This window comes from Phaseolus vulgaris, chromosome 10 (genome assembly GCF_000499845.2).
Source record: "Phaseolus vulgaris cultivar G19833 chromosome 10, P. vulgaris v2.0, whole genome shotgun sequence".
Lineage (NCBI taxonomy): Eukaryota > Viridiplantae > Streptophyta > Magnoliopsida > Fabales > Fabaceae > Phaseolus > Phaseolus vulgaris.
This window is the reverse complement of record NC_023750.2, coordinates 8221942-8243480: the sequence shown is the minus strand read 5'-3', so window position 1 is coordinate 8243480 and position 21539 is coordinate 8221942. Positions and strand designations below refer to the sequence as shown.

The following is a 21539-nucleotide window of genomic DNA, read 5'->3' as shown; positions in this document are numbered from 1 at the left end:
ATTGTGGCTGTTATAAAGATTTTAGGCAACGGTTTTAAAATTGTTGTCTTTATAAAAACCGTGGCCTATTACCAACGGCCACGCTCACCTAGAGCACGGCTAAAAAACTGTTGCCTAAACTTTAGGCCACAGTTTTAATGCTTTAGACCACGGTTTTATGGTGTTGTCTAAAGTAATAATTGTTGTAGTGTCTATTGCACCACCACCATCAACCAGAACCTCTAATCTATTTTCCAACTTTTCACAACCTCCACGTGAATACCACATCTCATGTACTGTTAAAAACCCCATCTTCTTTACAATGCCAAGTATTTCAAAGTAACTCCATCTATCACCATCACATGACCATGTTGATGTACCAACATACCTCACATCACAAAATGTCCCACTATGGTAGACCACAAGCTGAAAATAACCTTCTGCCATGATATGGACTTTATAAAAGTTATCCCTGTAAACTATAAATATACGTATGACAACAAATAACAAAGCAATCCTTCACTTAATTATGTTAGAAACCAAATGTTGGACCACACATATAAAACTTTTGCACATGATGGACCTTACATCATAAACTACTCTGTAAATGTTCTCCCAAAGTAATCACAAACAGAACCACTCTGAAAGTAAGTCAAACAGTTTTAACCTTAGAAACGACAAACCATGAAACTACACCACACTCAACAATGCCTTCGGGTTCCACAAATGCTGCCCCACACAATCACACTTCACGAGCTCGAGATCGACCTCAAAATGGGCTCGGGATCGCACCACGAGATCGCACCTCACAATTGCACCACGAGATCGAACCGCAGAATCGCACCTCACATCACAATCGAACATCAGAAACCCTCAACCTTGGTTACAATTAAAAATTCGTAACCCCTAATTGAAATTCCAGTAACCCTAACCCCCAATTCATTTTTCACTAAACTAATCTAACCATCCACGTCACTAGACACCTCACACCCAATCCCACTTTTCTCTGTCACACAAGCACTAGTTGACGCCGTTTGGTGCAACTTAATAAAAATGACCATTTTGGATCATTTTAAAAAACATAGGGACCAAATTGATTTTTTTTTTTTAAAATAACTAAATTAAATATTGCCCTAAAATATAAGGACAAATAAGGTAATTATACCTAAAAAAAACATGAGTTTGATATTAAATTTATTAAAAAAAATGAGTTTGATGAAAAACATAGTATTGTTTTAAGTAATCTCCATTGTAACTATAATATCCTAAAATTTTACATTTTTTATTCTACAATTTAGATAATTTTTAAGATATGATATTAATTTCTGCTCCAATACAAGAGTCTTATACTTCCTTTGATGTGAATAAAAAATACATGAAGATGACTAAGGATGTTGTACTTGAAGGGTCATCTCAACAAGCAAAGAAGGACTTCATCACAAGGAGGAATGGACAGGAGCAAAAGCACTTGAAGTTCTTCCTATTAGTCTTCTTAAAATAATTAGCAAAATGTTGTAAATAAGTGGACTCACATAAAGGGTCCAAATAATAAAGAATAAATAAAAGTTGAGTAGGATTTATGTAGAACATAAAAAAAAGGTGTAGATATAGATATAAGGGGTGCTAATGTACAAAGATAAGTCACACCTTTCATGTGACATAAGAAGAAGGTGCAAGTGTAATTTTAGGAGGTGCCATAATAAGAAACCAAGTCACATTTGAATTTGGTCCATAATTTTCACAAAGGAGATGTGACTTAGTTTCTTAAATTTAATAAAATAAATCTTAAATTTATAAGTTTTGGATAGAATCTTACTGTTTTTATCTATCACATCATAATAATAACTTGTATTTTTTCTATTATTTCAGTCATCATATAAATTTAATTGCTTTTCAATTGAAAGATTGGTCAAATTTATTTAATTTGTTAACTTAAAAAAATGACATGATAAATGAAAACAAAAGAATTCATAAAAAAAGTTACGTAAGTGTCAAAATTGAATACTAAAATTGAATTAAACTATTAATATTTTATTAAAAGTATAGAATATCATGAAATAAGATCGAAATTACGGAATAGGCACTAATTTTGAATTGAATAATTATGCTTGGCACATTTAAGTGGAATAATTTATAGTAGAAAAAATACTGAAAATCAAAGAGTAATGATAACAAAATTGTTGAAAAAGATATATTTTATTTTAAATTATAAAAAAAATTACATAATTTTTTTTTAATATGCTTTAATCCATTAAATATTTACTTAAAACTCTTGATCTATCATTATCCACTTAATAAAAAATGAATTTAATTTACCTCCCAACAATTTTTTCGAATGAATATTCAATCCATTTAAATTTTTTTTATATATTTCATAAATCTATAACAAATTAAGAGAGAATTACATTAATTTAGCGTGTGAAGTTGACATAATAAAACTTATAAAATATAATTATATAACAAATTCATATTACAGTAGAATAATGCTATTTTAAACCTAATTATAAAATTACACCGAAGCAATTATAAAGTGTGTGTATATAAAAGTCATAAAATCAAAACAAAAATCCCTATGGAGCGTTTTTAGATAATTTTGTTTTCAGCTCCGGCCACCGAGAGCAGTTGCACCACCGACAAAGACAGCGCGTCGGAGAACGGAACCTCAGCGACCACCGCCGTCGCTGCCGGAATATTTTCGACGGTAATCGGCGGCGCTAGGGGGAAAATTATCGTCGCCGGATTCAAAAACAGTGTTTTTATATTCACATTTAGTTATGTGAATATTTATTTATTTAAAAATTGGGTGATTTTGACTTTTAGTTACTTGCTCTGTGAACTGAACACGAAACTCTCAGAGGTTGAGACATTAGGGAATGGCGAAGGTTGAAAGCAGCATGGCTCGGGTGATTCTGGAGCCACACGCGCAGTTCGACCTCACCGCCCACTCACGCGCCAGTTCCATTCGATCGCTCGCACTCGCCACACTGCCGCACGCGAGACGGCACCGTGCTGCTGTCCTCTATGTCGGCACTCACTCGGGAACCCTCTTCTCCCTCTCCGTGGACACCGACGACGGTGACGGCGCCCCGAACGACGCCGTTCTGCGGAAGCTCTCGTTCCTACGGAGCGTTTCGGTGAGCGACGCCGCAGTGGAGTGCATTTCGGTGATCGAGGAGTGCGGGAAGGTTCTGTTGCTCTCCGATGGGGCTTTGTTCTTGGTGGACTCGGAGCTCTCAAATCGCGCTTCGAAATTGAGTTTCTCGAAGGGAGTATCGTTGGTCACGAGGAGACGGTTCAGGAACGGCGAATCCGAGGGTGTGGGTTTGGGTTTGGGTTCGGGGCTAGGTTCGGGGTTAGGGTTGTTTCAGAAATTGAGACTGAACTCAGTGAAGGAGGGTGAAATGCAGAGTGAGGGTGGTTGTGTTTTTGCGCTTGTTGTTGGGAAGAGGTTGATTATTGCGGAGCTTGTCTTGGGGAATAGGAATGGGAAAAGTGAGAGGGATGATGGTGGTGGGGGCTCTCTTGTGGTTTTGAAGGAGATTCAGTGTGTGGATGGGGTTGTTAGTGCCATGGTGTGGCTTAATGATTCTATTGTTGTTGGTACTGTGAATGGGTATAGGTTGATTTCCTGTGTAACTGGGCAGAGCAGTGTGATCTTCTCGCTGCCGGATGTGTCGCGGCCGCCAAGGTTGAAGCTTTTGCACAAGGAGTGGAGGGTGCTGTTGTTGGTGGACAATGTGGGGGTTATTGTTGACGCACATGGGCAGCCAGTGGGAGGGAGTCTGGTGTTCCGGAATGGGTTGGATTCGGTTGGAGAGATTGGTTCTTATGTGGTTGTGGTGAGTGATGGGAAGATTGAGTTGTATCATAAGAGATATGGTGGCTGTGTTCAGGTTTTGCCGTTTGGTGGGGAAGGAGTTGGGCGATGTGTTGTTGCTAGTGAGGAAGATAGGGATGGGAAGCTTGTTGTTGTTGCCACTGCTACCAAGGTATGTTCTAGTTTGAATCTAGTGACATGGTGATAATAAATTAGATTATAACCATTGATTGATCATATACTTGTGATACGAGCTTGGATGGTCGGTTTGCTGGTTTTTTGGTATATTTGGAATAATGGATTGTTGAGGTAATCTGAATACGGACTAGTTCATAATAACGATGGATTGCAATTTTACATGCATGCTTCTGTCTCGTAGTTTGCTGTGTTGTTTTTTCACAACTTAAAGACTTGGATACATCATAGATACACATATAGGTGAATTATATGAGAATATTTGTATGGGATGCATAAACAAAATGCAAGTATAGGTGCTTAATAGCTTGTAATTGATTTTAATCCTAGGTTAAATTAACGAATTTCGTCTCATTAAACATCACATTACATTGCTTAATAAATATATAAAAAGGTCAACATATAAAATACATAATTTTAATATAGTGTAAAATTAAAATGTCACCTAGCACAAAAATAGGCGTGTGGCTGATGAACAAAGCAAAACGTGAACATAGACACCAATACAAGATCAGAACAGAGGCAAACTTGAAGGCTTCAATGTGGGCATGGTTGAACTAGGTCAGAATAGAGGAGAGATCAGATCAGAGAATGCTCAAACACAGGATAGAGCTAAACATTAAAACAGGGTTTAGAAGTTAGAGAACATAGTGTGCGATGGGAAACTCAGCTTTGAGAGTTGGGAAAGGAGTTGAAATTGGTTGTAAGTGTCTTCCATGAACAGATAGTCGGGAGACGAAAAATTATGTGAAAAAAGGCATCCACAAAGGAAATGTAATAAGAAAAATCATTAGAAGAGGGAACAGGGGAAGGTCGTCACAAGTCACTATACACTATTCCAAAAGGTGATTCATAGGTAGTTAAGGAAGCTTGAGAAGAATGTTTATGTGCTTTGCCCATGCACTATGCTGAACAAAAAGGCATAGAACTTTTACTATAAAATGGGATATCCTAATCTAAGATGCCAAGTATGTAGTACATTGAGATTATGATCTCCTGATCTAAGATGCCAACTGTAGGCACTGCTTGTAGTACAATTATTGGAAGTAGTGGTATTAATACAACTAGAACAGATAACAATATTCAGAGGCATAGCATAAACTGAAGACTTGAAAACTGAAAGAGGCTTACCGGGTCCAACATGTCCATGAAGAAGAACATCATTGGATTTTTGAAATTTGACAAAGCAATGGTTGGAAAAAAAAAACACAAAATAGACATTGTTATCTTGAGCAAACTTGCTCACATTAATTAAATTCTTGTTAGTTGAAGGAACCTGTAAAAGTTTATCGAGAGTTAAGTGGATTTTCAGATTAAAGGGTGAAGAGAAGGTAGTGGAACCAGAAGAGTGTCTGTGTAGACCTTGCCATTGCCTACAAAAGTCTGATTAGATACTTCAAAGGAGCATTCTGTTGGATGTTTTGAGCGAAATTTGTTACATGATAGGAAACACCTTAATACGGAAATCAGGTTTGAGATGTAGATGGTTCAGTATTTGTAACCATAGCCTGTGGTTGAGTGGGATGAATATATTGATATGGAATGTTAGATGTCTGAGGCCAATGTAAAGTTAAAAAATGACCAGGAGTGGCTGCTGAGAGGAATTCGCTCAAGGCACAATAGATGTATGGGTCACAGAAGAATATTGATATTGTAAATTAAACTTGTGAAGATGTAAAAGGGCAGTGTGACCTTATTTGAAGCAAACATGGCACTACATAGAACTACAACCTCCATGGCCTCTTCCTCAACAGCAATAGCAACCTCCTCGTCCTCGTCTAGAACCACAAAAATCTGTATGTTAAAACTGAGTATTTTGGTCAATGTTGTTATGTTGATTTTGTTGATCATGATGAATATGTGAGGAATGAGCCAATGGATCTTAAGCAATATTGAGAGAAAGAGTAGAATATGATCCTTTCTTATACTTCCGTAAATGCAATTTTTGCAAGAACTAAACCTTCAACTTCTTCAATAGTAATGGTATCAATTGCTTTCAATAAGTGCAATAACAAAATCATATTCTAGAGGAAGTCCTTCAAGAATGGAATCCATATGTTCCTTTGAAATTCTCCAACTGAACAAAAGAGAGTCAATAAGAGACTTGAGATGAAGAAGAAATTGAGTAACAATAATTCTCCAAAAATGAGTTGCTGATGTGACAAACAATGATTTAATCAACATTTGTGACACGGGTTTAATCGAGTGACGTGATGGAGGTTAGAGAAAGAGAGCCTTAGGTGAGTTGGTTAGTCAGATGGAGGTTAGAGAAAGAGAGCTTCGTGTTCTTTTGTGTGTTTAGGACCCGAAGTGGACATTTTCATTCAACAAAAAATTATTAAACTTTCAAAAAATTATGTCACTCGGTTAAATTCGCGTAACAAATGTTGAGTACACCATTTACTACATCAATGACATCACTAATGCTGTCTAATCCCAGGGACTAGAAATATCATTTTGCGAAATTGGACGACTAAAAGATGAAATTTTTTAATTGGTGGGCCAAAAGAAACAGTGCCCCCAATTTGGAGGACTAAACATATTTAAGCCAACTAGATATTACAAAGTCATAGAAAAGTATATCTCTAACAAAAGAAATAAAAAGAAAAAGATAACAAAAGGAAAAGAGATGACTTCAAATAGAGTCCTTGGATTGGAGGTCACTTGAGAGGGGTGGTCGATGGGGGAAGAAGGGTTATCGTGAGAGAGATTGCTGAAGTAGACAATGTATGGTATGAGTGAATGTTTGTGGTTGTTGGTGTTTTATTATAAGTTGTTTAATATAATAAAATAAATTAAAAAGACAAAATACCCAAATACAAAAGGATCATTAAGTGAGGTTATTTAAGAGTTTTCACATTCTTGGGTGTTCTGTGCTCCAACGCGTCTGCACCAGGCATGATTGTAAACACCATGCAAAATAGAGATGTTGTGACACAAAGTGATATTGCTTGGTTTTTTATTATTCTATTACTTGTAGTTTTATTATTGTCATTTAAAAATTTTAACTGTTGATCATGCCTCAATTAATTATTAGATCCTATGTCGTGTTAGTTTATTCTGTTGTCAAATTAAAATTAATTTGAACAGTCGTAGTCCTAGCTCATTGAAGTATATTCAATTTTTTTCCCATATCTTTCTAGGTAGTGTGCTATCAGAAATTACCTTCTGTAGAACAAATAAAAGACCTTCTGAGGAAGAAGAACTATAAGGGAGCCATATCCTTGGTGGAGGAGCTTGAGTTAGAAGGGGAAATGTCAAAAGATTTGCTCTCGTTTGTTCATGCTCAAGTGGGATTCCTCTTGCTTTTTGACTTGCATTTTAAAGAAGCAGTGGACCACTTCTTGCTTTCTGACACTATGCAACCTTCTGAAGTATTCCCATTTATAATGCGTGATCCAAATCGATGGTCCTTACTGGTACATTGTGTTTGTCTCTATTTATATTACTGCCTTAAGTTTTGTTTCAAAATTGTGTTTTTTTTCATTTTGCAACCTTTTGTTTTAGTTTCGAGACAAGATAGTGTTTTTGGTTTGACCGTTAGTTTTTAACTATTGTTTGGATTGGCAGTTTTAACTGTTGTTGTCTAGAGCCTTACTTTTAACCACTGGATCTTTATTCATATATCAATTTCTAATCTCTTCTAATCAAAATTTAGGAGAAGAAAAAATATTCAAAACTGGATATATTATAATCAAGATTTATTTTCTGTTCAAATTTAAACAGAGATATTTGAAGCAAAATATTTTAGAAACTAGACAAATAATTTTAATGGATAGGAGTTCTTTTATCAAGTAGGTTTGATATTAAAATAAGCTAGTCAAATGAGCCTGAAGCTAGCTTAAAAAGCTTTGCTTAACACACTTGTATTGGTTGAAGTTCATTCACTTTGTGATACCTTGGGCTATTTGATGCGCTTGATGATTTTCAATTAAATATACTAGATTAACTACTATTTTTTTTATTAGATCATGTGCTATATTGTGAAATGTGGTACATGTCCTTAATACATTTAAATTATTCAAATATTTAAATTTTTTGCTGTATGAATGTGGTACGGATTTTCAAACTGGTTTTTGTAGGTTCCTAGGAATAGGTATTGGGGTTTGCATCCTCCACCAGCCCCTCTTGAAGATGTTATAGATGATGGTTTGATGACAATCCAAAGAGCTTCTTTTCTGAGGAAAGCAGGTGTAGAAACAATGGTAGATAATGATCTTTTTCTCAATCCAGCGAATAGAGCTGATTTGTTGAAATCAGCAATCAAAAACATTAGTAGGTCTGACTTCAATTTTGTTGTTATTCACTTATTTGTTTCAACTTTGGATGTTGATTATATTTCTGCAGACTCAGATAATTTGATACAATACAGATACCAACAAAAAGTTCCTATATCCTGTATCAGGACTTTTGGCAGATTATAAAGGAAAGTTTGGGTGGAGAAAGATAGGAATATACTTGAAAGTTGAAATATTTTGGGTTTCAGTGCCATTTCAAAATACCATTGTAAATTAATATTGTTTTGTGGAGGCTTTCTTATGTCTGTTGTTATGGTCTTTGATTTGTTTTTGTAACCAGCTTTGTTGATCAATGATGTGTTTAGGTATTTGGAGGCCTGTCGAGAAAAAGACCTAGCAGAATCAGTCAGGGAGGGAGTTGACACTCTACTAATGTATCTCTATAGAGCTCTAAATTGTGTTGAGGACATGGAGAGGCTGGCGTCTTCTACAAACTGGTGTGTTGTGGTACGTGCAAATTACTGTTATTGTGGCTTCCATATTTTTATTTTACATGAGCTCTGAGTTCTGGATGTTATTATTGTTGAATTTAAAGGGGAGAAATAGAGGGTGGCACGATGAAATTGTTTAAGTGAAATTGACTGTCTTATTGAATGATGCTTAGGTTATGCAGAACATTTGTATCTATAATATGATAGTAGTTCCTAAACACTCAATGATAGGTGCTACTTCCAAAATAATTATTCTTAAAAGTTTTAAGCATTTAATGGATTATACATGAACTGAACATTTTCTAATGTGTATTTAATTATTTGATTGTAGTGATTTTGATACATTTTCGTAACTAGCAATGTAAAAAATATGTAGTAAATGAAATTGTAGATATTATTTCTAAGTAGATTTGAGGAATTACTTTTTCTTGTTCCTGGTCTGATCATTTTTGAAGCTCTATGGAAAGAAAATAGCATCAATAGCAAAATGAAAACAAGAAACCAAAAACCTAACCTACTTTGAATGTCAACCACAAGCATGAACAGGAAATGACAAGATTCCCTTTTCTAAATCTATGCTGCCTTTTAATGAAAAATTAGGTTGCTTGAAATAATGGGAATTACCTGGGTTGCTTTAAAAATGACCTTATGAAATACTTTTTCCTTGCAGGAGGAATTGGAACAGATGTTAGAAGAGTCTGGGCACCTACGGACACTTGCCTTCTTGTGTGCAAGTAAAGGAATGAGCTCAAAAGCTGTGCTTATTTGGCGCATCCTAGCGAGAAATTATTCATCCGGCCTGTGGAAAGACCCTGCTTTGGAGAATAGCACGCAGGATAGTAGGGAAAGCCTCATTTCTGGCAGGGCAATTGCTGCAGCTGAAGCTTCAAAGATTCTTGAGGAATCATCTGACCAAGAGTTGATTCTAGAACATTTAGGATGGGTATGAGTGTTTAGAAGTTCGTTGTTCCAACTTGATAATCTGATTAGGTCATTATTCTTGTTTTGAATATTTTCATTTCAGATTGCAGATGTTAGCCAGGTTCTTGCAGTCAAAGTTTTAACTTCAGAGAAACGAGAGATCCATCTTTCTCCTGGTTGGCCTTGATTCTATAAGCATTTTGTGCTCGTTATTTGGATTGTTATTATGCTTTGCTACTTTTTATTGAGAGAAATTTTGACTAGTTTGGACTACTTGCTTTAATGAATATTATACAATGCCTAATATACTCTGCCAAAAGGTTCTCTGATATGATAGTCAATGTTATGTTTTTATTTCTGTTAAGTTTGTTTTATTTCTGACACCAGTGATGTGTTATTCCTTTCACACTACAGATGAAGTTGTAACAACCATTGATCCACAAAAGGTAGAAATTTTACAGAGGTATGTCACTGTGTTATCTGTCTGCAGTATACTTCTCAAGCTTAGAAGAAAATAATTTCTCTTATTCAGTCTCATCACTTACATCTTATATATATACATACATTGATTTGATAAATTTGGAAACAAGCACTGCCTATTCTAGGAAACAAATCCCTGAGATTGTGGGATTGATATGCTAGTAATAAAAACAAAATACAACCAATATACTGAATTAAAAAACAATAGGAATCAAATCTGAAAGTTCCTAAAATATCTCGACACTCCCCTTCAACCTGGTGAATAAGTGTTCTCCATTCCTAGCTTCGATATAGTTCTTTCAAAGTTACTGCGATATAATTCTTTCGAAGTTACCGCTGTTTAGCCCCTTGGTAAGTATGTCTGCAAGCTGTCCTTGAGTATACACATATGGAGTGCAAATCATGTCACCGTCAAGCTTTTCTTTGATACAATGTCTGTCCACTTCAATATGTTTAGTTCTATCATGTTGCACTGGGTTGTGAGCTATGCTGATTGCAGATTTATTGTCACAATATAACCTCACAGGTTCATCCCACTTTATCTTTTAAGTCCTCCAATATAATCTTCAGCCATAATATTTCACATATTCCTTGAGCCATTGCCCGAAATTCTGCTTCAGCACTAGATCTACCTACCACACTTTGTTTTTTACTCTTCCAAGTTACTAGGTTTCCACCAAGGAAGGTACTATATCCAGTAGTTTACTTATTCCCAACTGAACTTGCATAATCAACATCAGTATATGCCTCAAACTAGCACTCTTGTTTCTTTTGAATAAAATTCAATTTCCTGGTGTTCCTTTCAAATACTGACAATTCTAAGAGCAACTTGAAAATGTGCTTCCTTTGGTCGATGCATAAATTGGTTGAGTAGACTCACAACAAATGCAATATTTGATCTAGATTGAGATAGATGAATAAGTCTTCCCACAAGTTTTGGTACATTTCTTTATCGACAACAACATCATCCTCTGCACTTCCCAACGTTAAATTTGGATCAACACGTGTGCTTGTTGGTTTGCAGGTTGTTTGACCTGTTTCTTGTAACAAATCAATAATGTATTTTTGTGGAGATATGAAGATTCCTTTCTTGTAATGGGCAACTTCAATTCCCAGAAAATATTTCAACTTTCTTAAAGTCTTGATTTCAAATTCTTTGGCAAGACATTGGCTTAACCTTTGTTACTCCTTTTCATCATTCCAGTAACAATGATATCATCCACATAGATAGACCAATAGAATTGTTACTCCCCCCGAATCATAATGCTTGATAAACAAAGTGTGGTCCACTTGACTCTGTTTGTATATACGGCTCATCATGAATTTGGTAGATCTCCCAAACCATGCTCTAGGTTGCTGTTTCAACCCATATAGTGCTTTTCTTAGCTTGCAAACTGTGTTGGCCTTAATCTGCCCTGTTTACCTAGGTGGTACTTCCATGTATATTACTTCTTTAGGATCTCCATGTAGAAATGCATATTTCACATCAAATTGATGCAAGTTCCAATCATAGTTTGCTGTCAAAGACAAAATTACTTTGACCTTGTTCATATTTGTAACTGGTGCAAAGGTCTACAAGTAATCCACTCCATAAGTTTGAGTGAATCCTTTAGCCACCAGCTTGACCTTATACCTCTCAATAGTCCCTTCAGCCTTGTATTTTATTGTGTAAACCCACTTGCACCTGACAGGGTTTTTTCTTGTGGTTATTTTTTTGTCAATTAATGCCTTAGATACAGAAGAAGGTATGGTTGTGGTATTTAGGCTTGTAAGAAAGGTTCTATGGGTGAGTGAGAATTTTTCAAAGGATAGATCACTTGCTATCGAGTAAGGTGGTTTAGTGGCTCTGGTTCCTTTTCTAAGAGCAATCGGGAGATCTAAATTCTGTCTACCCGTGCAATAGGTTCTGCAGTAGGGAGTTCATTACTAGTAAGATCATCACATTTAGTAGAATTAAGATTTATAGGGTCAGACACATTTACCTTATGTAATGATATAGGGTTGAACTCTTGAGCACGTTTTGATCCTGGAATAACCTTTCCTCGTTGGGTGTACACCAGTTTTTTTCCAAACTTTGTATCATCATGTGGTTTAATAACTGGTATTTGGAATATAAAAGGCTCATCATCTTCCTCTCTTAAACTCTCCCCCTGAAGACGAGGACACCTATTTTCTGTCCCATACAGTTTTTCTCCTGGTCTTGATAAACCATAAAAAATGTTCTTGTTCTAGATGGTTTTACTGCAAAATTTTGTTTTGATTGAGCCCGGTGGTGTTGGTTGATCCACTTACCAAATTTTATTTGATAGAATAACTCTAGGTTGTTCTTGCCATCACAATATACATTTTTCTTTTATTTATTAAAATTCTGATTCTTCAGTTTACACATGGTTCCTTGTATTTAGGTATCTCCAGTGGTTGATTGAAGACCAGGACTGTAATGATACACAGTTGCATACGTTGTATGCCCTCTCACTTGCCAAATCAGCAATTGAAGTCATTGAATATGAAAATATCTCTGAGAATCTAAATGGTGAAAATATGGAGACAAGAAGTTTGGCTGCTTTGAAGAACTCAATCTTTGACATTCCTGTCAGGGAAAGATTGCAGATATTTTTGCAATCCTCGGACTTGTATGATCCAGAAGAAGTTCTTTATTTGATTGAAGGATCAGAATTGTGGTTAGAGAAGGTAATTTTGAGACTTTTGACTTTTATCCTAAATAATGTTTATCCAATGCTGGCATAAGTGATACCAAAATGGTTCTCTATAATTGTTGAGAGATAGAGAGAGAAACAAGAGAGCATAGGATGAATTCCATGTGTTTAGACCACAACAAAGCTATTGAGTTTATAGGGGAGAAAACATAATTACAACATATTGAAGATATAATTACAGAATATTCAGTTATCCTATTTTAGGTTAATAATATAAATATACAAAAAATTGAATTCATTCTAATATCTACTATTACTATATTTACAAGATTCTAGCACAACTTAAAGTAATGATCACATAGAGATCTCTAGAATCTTCTAACAGCTTATAGTAGTATACTTAATATCCTACTAATGGCAAACAATAAATTGAAGGGGGCTGTAGGGACATAAAAGATATTATGAGTAGAAGGAGAAGGAAGATGATGGATAATACTAACACCTCAGGACTACGTTTGAGAACTATTTGCCATGGTGATAACAGCTAAATAACCAGAAGTAGAAAGAGAGGAAATATGATTTATTACACCCCAAAATCAAGGACCAAAGGGCCCAAAGAATGAGGGATGCCAACAAAGGAATTAGCAATGATGCCAACAAATGAATTACCAATGTGTACAGTAGCAGCAGTGGAGCCCAAGGTTTGACAATCTTCATACCATATTAGGAAGTTGTCATCTGAAGGTGATGAGACTGGATCTGAAGGCAATGGAGAAATGGAAGCTGAAGGTGGGGCAGAACATTGAACGACCTGGGTAGTGCGAGGCCAACCATGCTCAGTCCAAAACTTATCAATTGTGTCCCCGATGACAATGTTCACACTAGGGTCGTCCTTATGTGGTGGTCTATTGTTTTTGGGAGAGACCAAAGCAGAATAATCAACATCCATCAGCTTGGACGAGAGAGATGCAGTGATGTGGCTGGTAGAAATTTGAGTGTCAGAATTCACAGTGGCTTAGGTAGCCATTGGTTAGCAAGAAGAAAGAAAATGCCAAGCAGTATCCTAACAGTAACAATGGCAGAGAGCAGGACAAAATAGTGGCAAAGGGATATTCAAACACTGAGCTGAGACCAAATATGTGTAGAGGATAGAGAGGCGAGCAAAGGCCAGCTAATGGGGGTAGGAACAAAAGTTGAATGCAGCACCGCACCCTGTGGACATGAGCAGTGTGTGGGAGAAAATCCTAGAGAGACAGAGGGGCAGCACATGAATCCTTTGATGGTTGCTAGACTGATGATGAGGATAGGCCAGTCTTGAGGAGATGATGTTGATGGTGTGGGTTCATCTGGGATATCCTAAGCCTCTTGTTAGGCTCTAGATAACATATTGAGGGAGAGAATCAAGAGAGCATAAGATGAATTCCGCATGTTTAGACCACAACACAGCTATTGAATTTATAGGAGAGAAAATATAATTACAAAATACTGAGGTCATAATTACAGAATATTCAGTTACCTTATTTCTGGCTAATAATATAAATATAATCAGTCTAATTAATCCTAATATCTATAGCAGTAATAGTAGACTTTTGCGAGGGTGCGGTTATAAGCCCCCTCAGGTTCAAATGGATGTCTAACATTCTTTACTTTTTCTTTTATTATTTTTTCTTTACTTGACAGGCTATTCTGTATAGAAGACTGGGGCAGGAGACTTTGGTCCTCCAAATTTTGGCTTTGTAAGTGTTTAATTAGCTTCAGAAATTGCACTAGCTTTCATATAAATTCAGTCAAAGCTGTGGCAGTACAAGTTAAACCCATACATAAATGAGCAAATAATAAGGTCATAATGCTAAAACTCTAAAGGTTAAACAAGTCAAAAACGTCAAAATTCAAGTGTAAATATTTTAAAATAAACTAGCTTACTCATCATCTTGTAGGATGACATGCAAACAGACTCTTAGAGATTAGAATACATAATTATTTTTATTTTGAACTGCTAATAACCGTCTCCTCAGTTCTAGACAGACAAGTAGTTTAGGTATATATACACATTATTTTCACATACAATGACATCTGCATGCCCTGGATAATTTATCAAGTAAGGTGTATATTCATGAACTTTGCTTAAATGTGATATTATGTTGTCCGAATTAACAAGCCACTAGTGAACTGGAATCTTACTTATTATGTATCCTATTTATAATTATTAAGACTCATTTCAGAAAATTTGTTATCCCTTTTTATAATTTATAAGACTCCTTTGTAGTTGAATGATGCATTAACTATTTTTCCTATAATGCCCTTAAGTAATTGACATGTTCTTACTTAATAAATATTTGAAATGAATAAAATAAGGTTCGTCTCTCCTATTCTGATTTGAAAAAATAAGGACTCACAGATATCAAAGTCTCACTCAACTACTTTGGCTTTAAATATAACAAGGTTAATTTTGGAACAACAATACAAATTATTGACCAATTTATGAAAGGGTCTTATAAATAGGAATGAAAGGAGTAATAGCAAATATAGAAACAACCAACACCCAATAGACCCAAGCAAGAAAGCTCTAGTAAATAGTGCTGCTTTTGTGTGCATTTTTTAGGATATAAAATAGTAAACAATGAGAACAGAACCAAAGACAAAAACAGGGTAATTTGTTGCAATAGAAGTGGGTGATAAGTAGACCAAAAAAGGCAAGAAAAAACCTGGGATTTTCTCGTGATCAATTGCCCATGGACATTCAAAGAGCAATATTTTATATTTTTTGAACTTTGATTCCGTCTTAGACTGCAATATCTTTTTGGAGCAGGGGGAGTTTTGAGCCCAAAGGCTGTGCTTTTGGAATCTTGATTTTATTATGTACACTAGGAAGAAATGTGACTAGAACTGGCCTTGCAATAATTTGATTTATTGAAAAAATTGTTTTTGATTGGGGTGAAAGAAGATGCTTTATCCATATATTTGACTGTCCTCTTTAAGTGGGATAAGGCTTGGTTGTTGTAGACAAAATCGAAAACATGAATATGGATAACTTCTTTAGCAAATATTTATCCTTTTAGGGTGTCAAGGCTTGCAGTTTCCAATAATATGTAAAGAAAAAAGCCTTTAAAAGTATTGGTGAAATATAAATTTACCATATTTTGTGCAGAGTAATGTGATTGTCTAAAGTTGGGATATCTGCAATCAGCATGGTTCCATTGGATATGTATTTTAGCAGACAATTGAATTTCTCAAATTCTCATAGTTTTAGGATAGTGAGGTTTAATGTGAATAACATTAAACACGCAGAAAAACCAATGGGCATACAATGTGTTAATCACCAACAAGTAGTTTTTTTTCTTTATTATTAATTTATTATTAATATTATTATTATATGTTGACTCCCAGGAAACTAGAAGACAGTGAAGCTGCTGAGCAGTATTGTGCTGAGATAGGAAGGGCTGATGCCTACATGCAGTTTGTGCCCATTTACCCTTTTATTTTTTTTATGCTGGGGTTGTTTAACAAGTTTGTTTTAATGCTCTTTTGTTTATTGTCCTCAGGTTGCTTGAAATGTATTTGGACCCACAAGATGGGAAGGATCCCATGTTTACTGCTGCTGTTCGCCTACTCCACAATCATGGAGAATCGTTAGATCCGTTGCAAGTTTTAGAGGTACTAAACTCACTATATTAAGTTTTGAAGCAAATTGTTTGCAACATCTATATTCCACTGCAAGAAGTACATATTTTGCACCCTACTCCACAGTAAATGAATAAAGGATCTGTTAGCATGAAAATATGTGTACCTGTTAGGATAATTCCTAACAGAGAACGCCATGATTTTTATTTAATTAGCAGTGAAGGAAAAATATAAAGATGAATGTGAGCAATGCTCTCCCCCAAGACAGAAGATATTTGGACTCCAATCAATTCCCAATTCCACAATTTCTCCTTCAGTTCTGATTCCCTCCCCTATAACAGAATTCTCTCTACTTGAACTCTCCAAAATAGCTAATTCTGAATAGACACTATTTTCCTTTTGGGCCTACGGGTATAGAACTTGAAAGACTTCTCTTAATTGGGTTGATTCCTATGATGTATTATATCGGTGAGTTTTACATTGGCAAAATACCTTTAGATTACTAATATAAATAAATAATTACCCCACATAAAAATCAGGTTTTAAACTTGTTCAGCCCTTTGGTAAGGATTGAAGAGTTGTATTACCTTCTCTCTTATCTAATGTTATTGTCAATAACCTCTTAGGTGAAGGCATGTAGATGGTTGTATTAAAGGTTCCTGCTTATGCAAGATGATTTGGGTTTGATATTGGGATATTGAACAATGCATGGTACAACTCAGATCATGTTGAAATTCAAAACTAGTGTTGAAAAATAGTGGTTGCAACAAATGAATTCTAGTGTTTGTCACGGGGTCTTTAATACCTCAAACTATTAGGTGATGTCTCATGAATAGTTTTATTACTTTTTATGAAACAGTTATATTATAAATTATTCAATGGAGCTGCAAAGCAAGCCACTCCATGGGCATTTTGAAAATGCTAAGTTTTATAATTGTCAGTGTTGGATATATCTCTCTGCAATCAAAGACTATCTATTTACATGCAGTTTGTCATTTTGTGGTTCATAAATTAAATTTTGTTGGCTTTATAATGCAGAAACTATCTCCAGATATGCCACTTCAACTTGCTTCTGATACTTTACTAAGAATGTTCAGGGCCAGAGTTCATCATCATCGTCAAGGCCAGGTACTTGCATCTTTTTTTTTCCGTGTGATAGAGAAAAAAAGAATTAAAGTCCACTCAGGGTGTAGTGGCTTCTGTCAAGAATAATCAGTAATCCTAAGTTATGAAACTTCTCTTGAAGTTAGGTTTTTAGACCAGTCTGCAAGATTTTGGCAAATATAATTGTTTTTTAAATACTTATGGAACAATGTGTGTGTATGGTTTATATAGTAAGATACTTTTGGTATAGTCTTTACAGTAGCATAGCACCAGTTTATATGGATGTAAACCACCAAATTCATAGTAATTTCTGAAATGAAACTAATTTTACCAATAACTCCTATGTGGTATCTTCCCTAGATTAATTTTTCTTTGTCGTTTCAAGGTTGATTGCTTCTTTCTGTTGACAATCAAGTATTATGGGCTTGTGATCTTAGTAAGAAATTCTTTCAGATTGTGCATAATTTATCTCGTGCTGTGGACATTGATGCAAGATTATCAAGATTGGAGGAGAGGTCAAGGCATGTGCAAATTGATGATGAGAGTCTATGTGATTCATGTGATGCACGCCTTGGTACGAAGCTATTTGCAATGTATCCTGATGACACTGTTGTATGTTACAAGGTTAGTTACTCGAACTCTTCTCTCAATTCATGCCTTAAATAGAATTTTTGTCCCAACCTTCCATGTCTCACCACAATCTTGCTATGCTTTTGTCAAATGTTTGATTTTAGGACACTTGATCTTTATTCCTATGTGTTAAAATAAGAGAGAGGCATAGGCTGAATCCCTATTGTGTATTTGTAAATAAGAAATACAAAGAGATGGGCCTAAGCTCGTTACATCTAACATTCTTCTTCAAGCTGGTGCATATAAATCGTATATAATCAATTCTAGTTCATCGTTGTAATTTAGTAAAAGTATCTGCTAGTTGATCATTAGAATTAACAAACTCAGTCTTAATATTCCTAAATACAATCTTTTATTGAATAAAATGATAATTAATCTCAATATGCTTGGTCCTTTCATGAAAGACGGGATTTGAGCTAATATGAAGAGCAACTTAGCTGTCACGTATGAAGACCTCTCCAAATTGCAACTCTTTTAAGTAACTATTTAAGCCAAATAAGGTTGTAAATAGTTGATACATAGTTCTATATTCCACTTTCGCAACAGATCTTGTCACAACATTTTGTTTTTTGTTCTTCCAAGAGATCAAATTATCATCAACGGAGGCATAATATTCGGAAGTGGATCTCCTATCAGAAGGATAACCTGCCAAATCAGCATCTGAATACCATACAATTTTAGTGTGATTATTGTGCTCATATTACAAACCTTTTCCAGGAGAATCTTTAATGTACTTCAATCTATGAATGACAACATTCCAATGATTTGCACATGGAGAATTAAGGAATTGACTCATGACTGCAAAGGAAATGTCAGGATGAGTACATGTAAAATAGTTCAATTTCCCAAGTAATCTTCCATACTTCTCAAGAAAGAATGGCTCCCCCTGATTAGGTAGATAGGAGTTTGACATTGGGATTCATGGGTGTGTCAATAAACTTTGAATTCATTAACCTAGTTTCTTCTAAAATATCCAATACATACTTCCTTTGAGAGATAAGGATTCCATTGTTGGACTCAATCCCCAAGAAATATTTGAGTTTACCAAAGGTGTTCCTTTACTTGTGAGTGTCGTGGTGATCACTGCTTGTAAGTACAATATCATCAACATAAGATGAAAATTATAGATTCAGAAAAAGGATGAAGAGACGAATCTAAGACTGGTGGTTGCCATCAAAGGGGAAGCCGGATGTGTCACCACACACGACAGGAAGCGGGGGTGGTGGCAAGGGTGACGCGATTTTTGCTTTGTGGTGGTTACCTGGCCTTGATGATCACAACACTGGTGTCTTCAGACCAAAATGGTGGCGGTGGTGGCAGAAGTCTCTATAGTGGTGGTGAAAACAAAGGATGAGGCAGGAACCCCGGGCAACGTGGCTGGAGTAAAGCTGAAAATTAGAAAGGAACAATTTTTGAAAAAATAAAATAAAAATTTAGCGTATGCGGGTTCACGGTGGAGGCAAGGATTAAACCTAACTCTAGATACCATGTTAAAATAAGAGAGAGACATATTAAAATAAGAGAGAGACATAGGTTGAATCCCTATTATGAATTGAGCATAAGGGTTATGTATTTATAAATAAGAGAATACAAAGAGGTGGACCTAAGCCCATTACATCCAACACTGCAACACAGTAAATGTAGCTGCTAAACTTATTTATCCATTTCTTTATAGAACTTTTTTGAGCTCATCGATTTCATTCTCGAAGTATTGCTCCGTCATTTTGGTAATTAATCTGTTTAGTATGATAATCCAGCTAGATTTTTTCAAAAATTCATTGTATACTATTCATGCTTTGAAGGAAGAAAATTTTCCATAATAACATTGATCAATATTTCTGATTGACTTATATTTTGTTTATTTGTGTTTCTTCCTACCACTACTTGAAGAATTTAATTTTCTCACTTATGCTTTTAATCCTTTGTAGTGTTACCGTCGTCAAGGTGAGTCAGTGTCTGTCTCAGGCCGTAATTTTAAGGAAGACATCCTATTTAAACCAGGTTGTCTCGTGAGTAGATGATCTTTAAACTATGTCGTCACTAGATGCCACTGTCACTTGGTTGAATCCCAGAAGCAGCTTCCATTTCTTATACCACTCCAAATTCTTCCAAAATTTGGAAAAAGAAATGCGTTGATGATGATTGCTCGGGTTAGAGTAAAAAGCTTTGAGGATCAGCTTCTAACCTTCTTCACTAAAAGAGTAAAAGTTGATATAGTTATCATCCCATGATGGTACTGTAAATATCTGTTGAGTTCTCCACTGTACCAACATACCTTCATCCCACTTCGGCAAATTGCTTTGTAAATTTGATTGTGTAAAATGTAAATTTTTGCATATAATAATCAGCTCTTTTCCGTTTTAGTTCATTGCATCTCTGATACAGACAATGAGTTCTCTGAGAGTATCTCATCGTTCACTCTTCAAATTAGTGGACAGATGAGAAAAAAAAGTGTTTCCTTTGAAGTGAAGGAAAAGCAGTTGAGTATAAAGGAAAATAATAACTGTTAATTACAAAACAGGTTATTATAATTATGATTAATTTTAAATTGTTTTAAATGTGTATTTCATTTTGTTACAATTTATTGAGCTGATTTTCTAACACACACAATTGTGGTATTTTATGATAACAGTAGAAAGTTTGTTTTAGAATTGTTTCCGGTACTTTTCAGTAGGGCTGAATGTTGGCCTCTACTGATTGAAATAAGTTTCCCATTTAATTTAAAGATTAATAATTTTTTTACAAAAATAATTTTGTAGAAAAATTATAACAAAATTAAATTATAATTTTCAGTTATTTTTAAATGATTGTAAAAAAAGTTTTAAACATAATACAAGACTTGAATTCTTGTCCATCAACATTACAAAGTATTAAAAATTACATAAAAAGTGACTTTATTAGGTTAATTTTTTTATCAATTAACATTAAACAATGTTTTTTAATTGCTTAAAAATATAACTAATGTCTAAAAAAGTTGCGTAATAAGATAAAAAAAATAGATATCTAGAGAAGTTTAGAAAATCTTTTAATTCATAAATATGATTAGAATAATTAATAATATGTTTTAATATTGTTAGAAATTAATCGAGACAATTTGTATGAAATAAATATTATACTTCTTGGTCACCAACCATTCTCACTATTTTATTTCTTAAACTCACACAATTTATATTAATAAAAAATATGAATTATTTAAATAAGCCACCATTTTAGTTTTAAGATAGAAATTTACGAGACACAATTGCAACGCCCCTCTTTTTTGGTAGTATAAGTGAGATTATGTCTAACAAAAATTGGATTACACAATATTTCTATAGAAAACTGTTTTACTTCAATATAATTGATAAAAAAATTCCATAAAAAAAAACCAGTACCATTATATTAATAATATTGTAATCATACTTCC

General features: G+C 34.9%; 1 protein-coding gene across 2 annotated transcripts; it reads left to right on the top strand.

Annotated features, from left to right (window-relative positions):
* Nucleotides 1-2497: 2497 nt before the first annotated feature.
* Nucleotides 2498-20501, top strand: LOC137818247 (vacuolar sorting protein 3). 2 transcript variants are annotated; one of them, XM_068621546.1, is made up of 14 exons: nt 2498-3968; nt 7135-7410; nt 8074-8270; nt 8595-8736; nt 9391-9663; nt 9745-9817; nt 10056-10104; nt 12527-12812; nt 14459-14514; nt 16166-16234; nt 16321-16432; nt 17438-17527; nt 17957-18127; nt 20062-20501. In XM_068621546.1, the coding sequence occupies exons 1-14, from the start codon at nt 2853-2855 to the stop codon at nt 20152-20154; spliced, it is 3003 nt and encodes a 1000-aa protein (XP_068477647.1). In that variant the 5' UTR covers nt 2498-2852; the 3' UTR covers nt 20155-20501. The 2 variants fall into 2 exon arrangements, 1 of the variants encoding a protein (XP_068477647.1); XR_011082047.1 differs by having other exon boundaries at nt 2544-3968; nt 17998-18127.
* Nucleotides 20502-21539: the final 1038 nt, after the last annotated feature.

Bases quoted from the DNA above. Each gene is read 5' to 3' on its own strand.
- LOC137818247 (XM_068621546.1), top strand. From the start codon at position 2,853: ATGGCGAAGGTTGAAAGCAGCATGGCTCGGGTGATTCTGGAGCCACAC. The intron at 7,411-8,073 runs GTACATTGTGTT...TGGTTTTTGTAG, and splicing joins CAAATCGATGGTCCTTACTG to GTTCCTAGGAATAGGTATTG. The intron at 16,235-16,320 runs GTTTGTGCCCAT...TATTGTCCTCAG, and splicing joins AGGGCTGATGCCTACATGCA to GTTGCTTGAAATGTATTTGG.